This window comes from Heterodontus francisci, chromosome 9 (genome assembly GCF_036365525.1).
Source record: "Heterodontus francisci isolate sHetFra1 chromosome 9, sHetFra1.hap1, whole genome shotgun sequence".
Lineage (NCBI taxonomy): Eukaryota > Metazoa > Chordata > Chondrichthyes > Heterodontiformes > Heterodontidae > Heterodontus > Heterodontus francisci.
In genome coordinates, this window is record NC_090379.1 from 67,072,394 (window position 1) to 67,080,157 (window position 7,764).

The 7,764-nt window shown below is 46.5% G+C and overlaps 1 protein-coding gene across 1 annotated transcript; it reads right to left on the reverse strand.

Annotated features, from left to right (window-relative positions):
- Positions 1–5,897: 5,897 nt before the first annotated feature.
- LOC137373331 (keratin-associated protein 4-1-like) lies at positions 5,898–6,605 on the reverse strand. Its single transcript, XM_068038155.1, has one exon. The coding sequence runs from the start codon at positions 6,603–6,605 to the stop codon at positions 5,898–5,900; it is 708 nt and encodes a 235-aa protein (XP_067894256.1).
- Positions 6,606–7,764: the final 1,159 nt, after the last annotated feature.

Here is a 7,764-nt window from a genome sequence, read left to right on the forward strand (position 1 = left end):
CTAATTTAGGCCACGTAGGTCCCGTCAATGAATTCATCAATCACTCAGGAAACAAGCATGAAGCTGCAAGGTGGGCCCGGTACTAATGTTCCTTAAAGGGCTAGACTGAAGGTAAGATAAATTTTAAGAATAATATAAAACCAAAATACTGCAGATGCTGGAAATGTGAAAGGTTATAAACAAGAAATGCTGGAAATACTCAGCAGATCTAGCAGCATCTCTGGAGAGAGAAGCAGAGTTAACGTTTCAGGTCAGTGACCCCTCTTTAGAACTGGCAAATATTAGAAATGTGAAAGGCTATAAGCAAGTAAAGCGGAGGTGGGGCAAGAGATAACAAAGGAGAAGGTGTAAATAGGACAAGGTCACAGAATAGCTGACCATAAGGTTGTGGAGCAAAGACAAACAACATGTTAATGGTGTGTTGAAAGACAAATCATTAGTACAGATAGGGTGTAAACAGACTGAAAATTGAACAACAGCAAGTACAAACATGAAAAAAAACACTACTGCTTTGTCTTTCAACGGAAAGTCCTCATCAGGGAACTCCTCTTTGCTTCCGATGCTGCTTTAACATCTCACACTGAAGAATGTCTGCAGAGTCTCATCGACAGGTTTGCGGCTGCCTGCAACGAATTTGGCCTAACCATCAGCCTCAAGAAAACGAACATCATGGGACAGGACGTCAGAAATGCTCCATCCATCAATGTCGTCGACCACACTCTGGAAGTGGTTCAAGAGTTCATCTACCTAGGTTCAACTATCACCAGTAACCTATCTCTCGATGCAGAAATCAACAAGCGCATGGGAAAGGCTTCCACTGCTATGTCCAGACTGGCCAAGAGAGTGTGGGAAAATGGTGCACTGACACGAACACAAAAGTCTGAGTGTATCAAGACTGTGCCCTCAGTACCCTGCTCTATGGCAGCGAGTCCTGGACAACGTATGTCAGCCAAGAGCGCCGTCTCAATTCATTCCATCTTCGCTGCCTCCAGAGAATCCTTGGCATCAGGTGGCAGGACCGTATCTCCAACACAGAAGTCCTCGAGGCGACCAACATCCCCAGCTTATACACACTACTGAGTCAGCGGCGCTTGAGATGGCTTGGCCACGTGAGCCGCATGGAAGATGGCAGGATCCCCAAAGACACATTGTACAGCGAGCTCGCCACTGGTATCGGACCAACCGGCCGTCCATGTCTCCGCTTTAAAGACGTCTGCAAACGCGACAAGAAGTCCTGTGACATTGATCACAAGTCGTGGGAGTTAGTTGCCAGCGATCGCCAGAGCTGGCGGGTAGCCATAAAGTGTGGCGAGTCAAAGAGACTTAGCAGTTGGCAGTAAAAAAGACTGAAGCGCAAGGGGAGAACCAACTGTGTAACAGCCCCGACAAACAATTTTTTCTGCAGCACCTGTGGAAGAGTCTGTTACTCTAGAATTGGCCTTTATAGTCACTCTAGAATTGGCCTTTATAGCCACTCCAGGCGCAGCTCCATAAACCACTGACCACCTCCAGGCACTTACCCATTGTCTCTCGAGCAAGGAGACCAAAGAGAGAAAGAGAACACACAAAAGATTCCTCTTGCCTAAAACACCACTGTGCTCAAGAAAAGGTTTTCCATTATCGTGGCAGCTTTTTTTGTGGCTGGAATAATAATATCACAAGTATTTATTTTTAATATAAGGACTTGTCCCGGTTTGTTGAGTATGCCAGGATGTATGTGATTTAGTGGAAGAGTGTGCCTTCATTGATGGCCTGTCTTCCTTTTCTGCCTTTTGATTTGTGATTTTAAAATGTGCATTTCCAGATGCAATGACATCTGAACAATTGTTATTTTGGTAGGTCACTCTTACAGCTAATGTCTAACTGTTCTGGCAGCAGTACATCATCATACTAAAAGTTCATGTAAATTTAAATATTCAAATCAAATGACAGTGATGAATAATATGCTGCATTGTCAAATAAAAGTCCTGTGCTTATCAAGAATGAATAAATATTAATGTTGCACATCACTGAAATTACCAGCAAAAAATACAATTCAGCTGAAAATAATATGAAAGTGTAGATTGTTACATCTGCAACTGTGCTAACTTATTGCAAATCAGGAAAGACTCGGTTAGTACATACATTGGAGACCAATCATCTTAGCCCCAGGGCATCGCTGCAGGAATTCGTCATGGCAGTGTCCTAGGCCCTACCATTTTCATTTACTTCATCAATTATCTTTCCTTCATTATAAGAATCATCGAATCATAGAAAATTTACAACACAGAAGGAGGCCATTTGGCCCATTGTGTCCTTGCCCGTAAAGACTTGCATTTATATAGTGCCTTTCATGACCAGCTGATGTCTCAAAGCTCTCTACAGCCAATTAAGCATTTTTTTAAAGTATTGGAATGCAGGAAGTGTGGCAACCAATTTGCATACAGCAAGCTCCCACAAACAGCAATGTGATAATATCCAACTCATCTGTTTTTGCGATTGAAAGATAAATATTGGCTGGAACACCACAGATAATTCCCCTGCTCTTGTTCAAAATAGTGCCATGGGATCTTTTACATCCACCTGAGAAGTCAGGAAGGGTCCTGGATTAACGCCTCATCCAAAAGATTGCACCTCTGACAGTGTAACACTCCCTCATTACTGCACTGGAATGCTAACCTTGATTCTTGTACTCAAGTCCTGGAGTGAGACTGTAACGTAGAACCTTGTGATTCAGAGGTAAGAACCAACTGAGCTACAGCTGACAAGGTCCATCGGGTTATTCAATAATGATTGCACAGTGTTCAGATTAATTTGTAACTCCTCAGATACTGAAGCTGTTTGTGCCCGCATGTAGCAAGACCTGGAGAACATTCAGGCTTGGGTTGCTAAGTGGCAAGTAACATTCAGCAGTAAGCTTGTTGGGCCTGGAGGAAACATTCTTGCTCGTCCTGGTCCAAGGCAGTACTGTAAATGCACTTACTCTAGGGATCCTGACCTTCTCACCCCCTTTTATATGAAGGGATTCCTGTGGCTTGAGGAACCTGTCTGAAATGGGTTAAAAATAAATAGCCTGGGCTACAACCAGGTGAGAAAGAGGTCTAGGATTCCCTTTCAGCCTTCACCTAGTCTTACTGTAACAGGGTTTTATTTTTAAACACACTGTGCTTTTAGCTCCCCCTTGGATGATTCCTTGTTCACCGCTTTCCAATTATAAGGTAAAGAAATGAGCAAAAACAGGCTTTATTAGGTTTCAAGAAGAAAGGTGAAATTTTATTAAATTTAAACTCTAATTCGGTTGATGCCTACGGATACATGCTGCGCCCCAAGCTAATATGCATACGCAATGCACACATGCAAATAGAGACAGAAAAGAGCAGAAGAAAAATTAAAGTGGAAAGGTTTGAGTCAATATCTGAAGAGTTGTTGTTATGGTTCTTCGATAGTCCTTGATCGTAGGTAGGTCTTGCTTTTCGTTGGGGCCCAGTATTCTCTTTAAACCTTGTTCACTGTAGGAGACGTTTCTCTCTTGGGGTTCATGTGCCTTCAGTCATTTTTTGGAGTTCCGTGAGAAAGAGATGGGAGCAGACAGGGCAGGAGAGGAGGTCTTTTCAATCCAGGAGCAAAGAGCTTTCTGCCAGTTCAAACGCTGTCTCTACAATTTAAAACTCCCCAAGTTGGCCAGCAGGGTGGTCACGTGACTGACTGGTATAAACACTTCTGGCTTTGTGGATTGAATTGGAGCAGGGAATTGCTCCTTTGTCTACAAGCACTGTCTGTTAATATGCAAAAATGTCTTTCCAGCCAGGGGCCTGGCAACCCCCATGTAACAGGCCTTTTCTTCTTCCCAGCAACAATTTGAAATTTAATGTCCATGTGGCGAAATTAATGTGCCTCAATCTTGGCAGGTGGGGGACCTACATGACACCTGTAAAAATGGAGGCAACCTCCTTAAAAGCTTTTACCAATCGACCAGCTGTCTGAGAACACACAGGTCACCTACCCTTCACCGCATCACTGTTAAAACCAGAGGTGTCTGTATTTGTTGTAGGTTGGGTTCAGGTTTGAAATTTTTGAAATTTTAGCTTTGGACCAGATTCTCACCCACCTGTTCTTTGGGGTTAAAATTACCCTCATTAACTCTGTTTCTCTCTCCACAAATATTCAAAACATTTCAGTTTATTATTACAAAGCCTTACTGTGGGTAATATATAGTTGTGGGAGGGTTACAGTACATAGTTTGTGCATACAGCATATTGTGATTATAGTGCAATTCATGGTCAGGATTTTATGACTCCAAAGCAGATAGCATTGGAGATGGCGGTGTGGGGGAGGGGGGGTTGCCATGCAACGACCTGAGCCACCATTAAACAGACCATCAGTCTCTTAAAGATGAGATTCCAGTGCCTGGATTGTTCCAGTGGGGCACTTCAGTGCATCCCAGCAAGAGTCTCCCAGATTGTGGTATACTGTACATTGCACAACTTGACACTGCAGATGGAGAGGTACTGGCCACTGAGGAGCTGGAGCCTCCTCTGTTGTCACGGCAACTTTGAGGCACTGTGTCACTGGCAGAAGGTCTGAGGAGCCACTGCCCACACTAGGAGCACCTGAGAGGAGCCACCAGAAGCAGAAGGCAGCCACTCCTCCTCCTTCGTGAGGCACACTTCCCTGCTCACCTGAGATGGATGAGGACCTGATGGAGCCTTGCCCTCTCTCACCTTACCACTGTTCCCTTGAGCTCATGGACAAGGCAATAGCATGCAGGTCTGCACACATATCTAGCATCCACTACTGTTTTGCTGGATCTGGCTCTCCATGGGAGTCACCAATCTCTTGTTGGAGGAGGCCAGGGAAATGGTAGCACTCATGGCCTGTATGTACTCCACCATTGCATGAGCCAGGGCATGCATACCCTCTGGAATCCTCGTCAGATCTTCAAGCACCTCATGCTGGACTTTCAGCATCAGCTGCCTTACAGATAACTCTAAAAGCATAACATCAGCCTGGGGCTCAGCATGGGCCTGGTCTCCCACACTCCTCCGAGTATCAGTGGCCTCGGCTGTCACAGCCTCTGACAGCTGATCAGGTGCGTATCTGGTGCTCTCACCAGGTTGTGAACCTGAATCCAAGCGTGAACGCATACCCACTGACAGGAAAGCATCTGTGTTGGTGGAGGGTTCGGGGGAATGATGCACCTTCGGATGTCACCTCCTAGGAGGACAACTGTTCCCTAGAGATGGAGCTCTCTGTTCTTCTGGTTGACCTGTGTGAGAAAACAGAAGAATCAACAATTTTTGCCCCTCCAAACATGAGCCTTCAGAATTGGCTAGCGTTCAGTTCGATGTTTGTACAGTGCTGAACACAGAAACATCATGCCTCATGCTTGACTAAGGTTCCCTCATGGCTGCTCATGATGCTACTCACTCTCTTGCGACTGCACTCTGGCCTCACTGTCCATGATGGTGCAGCCGCCATGAAGCCCTGCCAGCTCTAGAGTCTCCTCCTCCATGGGCAGCGAGAATTGGGGCCCTGCGCCCCTTGACAGAGCTTCAGCCACTCCTTTCCAAGGGGATGCCACTAACCTGGTGGGTTCTCCCTCCCCAGCTACCACACCCTCACACTTAGCCATTGCTGCCTTCCAAAGGGAACCAAGTTGGGTACTCATCCTTGCGGAGCGGAGAAGGTCATTGACACACGAGGCATTGCAGCCAGATTCTCCAGACAACCCCAAGGCTGCTGACCTCCTCTGGGACCTCCATCTGGGCTTGATTGGTTAGGTCTCCTCCTTCTGTCCCTGAGGAAGAGGACCTCCTGTCTTGCCCGGGTAGCCTGGAGAAGAATATGAAGGGAGTCATCACTGAACCGTGGGGCCACTCGTGATCTTCCTGCTGCGATGACGACAATCAGCCCTTTCCTCAGGCCTTCCCTATGCCTGCCATGCTGACGTCTTTGCCCTCTCCCAATGGCAGGTCTACACCATTGGCTGGATGTCTTCTCAGGCTGCTGGACAGGATGGTCTGAGGCTGCTGGGCAGAATGGTCTGAGGCTGCTGGACAGGATGGTCTGAGGCAGCTGGACAGGATGGTCTGAGGCTGCTGGGCAGAATGGTCTGAGGCTGCTGGACAGGATGGTCTGAAGCTGCTGGACGGATGGTCTGAGGTTGCTGGGCAGAATGGTCTGAGGCTGCTGGACAGGATGGTCTGAGGCTGCTGGGCGGGATGGTCTGAGGCTGCTGGACAGGATGGTCTGAGGTTGCTGGACGGATGGTCTGAGGCTGCTGGGCGGGATGGTCTGAGGCAGCTGGACAGGATGGTCTGAGGTTGCTGGGCAGAATGGTCTGAGGCTGCTGGACAGGATGGTCTGAGGCTGCTGGACGGATGGTCTGAGGCTGCTGGGCGGGATGGTCTGAGGCAGCTGGACAGGATGGTCTGAGGTTGCTGGGCAGAATGGTCTGAGGCTGCTGGACAGGATGGTCTGAGGCTGCTGGACAGGATGGTCTGAGGCTGCTGGGCGGGGTGGTCTGAGGCTTCTGGACAGGATGGTCTGAGGCTGCGTTCTGATGTTGGCAGTCCGTTAAAGATGGCACCAGCCCATCTGATCGCATCAGCTGATGACGCAGCCATCGCCTCAGTCCCCGCCTCCGGCCAGTGAATGATCTACTGCCCCACCTGCTCCATTAATTGACTGACACGCATGAGATTGCTCCAAGAACCAAGAGTGGAGTGGGACTGCCAGCGCTCCCCACTTCTAATCCCGCCTTCCCCCTCCCTGCTGTGTTAGATGAAATCCCGGCCCTTGTGTGCTCCATAGACTTTTTTTTGCAATCTTGAATTTAAAGCTGTGCTTTGCACAGCACAACCTGACTCTAATGACATCACAGCTTCTGAGCCCTGAGGTGAGGATAACGTTGACAAGCTGGAATTCTGCACCTCACAGCAGCACAATATTATTACATAACATCTGGCAGGGAATCTTGCAGGTAGATTATTCAACAACAGCTTGTATTTATATAGACAAAATACCAAAAAGTTAAATAAAAGAGATGCTTCTTTTTAATTTATTTGTGTCATCAAGGAGAAAAGATTTTCACAGTTCTGAGGAGCTCTTTCCCATCTCAGCTATGAATTTTAAATGAACTGAGCATACCATCGTACAATAGTTTGGAGGCTGAATTAATTGGAATTTTGTAATTTGAAAAGTGGGTCAGAGTGAGCAGTGGGACTAACAGACACTCCAACTTTTTTTTTAAACATTAAGTAACTGAAGGCAAATCATTTAGATACTAATTATGCATTCTAAATATTAACTTAGTGTTTGACAGTAAGACTTCTCTGACTTGTAAGGTGGAAAACAAGCTGTGGAGCTCCAGCAAACCTTTATGCATATGTTCAGTGAATGGTCTTTAAAGGAAATATCAGATCCTTGAAGCTTACAATGTCTCTGCTACCCTGAGTCAGTACAAAAATCCACCAGAGCTTTCAAGATAAAACAAATCTGTTTTCCATCCTCACAAGTAGGAATCTCCTGCTCCATACTGGAAGTAGCCACTTTGTGCTCAATTACTTTGTGATTATGTTAATAATATTGAACAAGATTGAACAGTAATACACTGCACTATTAGAATATTAATACTGAGTGCCTCAGACAGGTAGGGACATTGATTTTGCAGCTGCTTGCTCAGTTCATAATGCAAACCATATTATCCTGCAGGGCACTAAATAGGAGCTATGATGACACCCTACCAGGAAGAAGGGGAAAGAAAATTGGGGGAAGAATTTGGCC

Coding starts and splice junctions, on each gene's coding strand:
- LOC137373331 (XM_068038155.1), bottom strand. CDS start 6,605: ATGGCTGCGTCATCAGCTGATGCGATCAGATGGGCTGGTGCCATCTTT.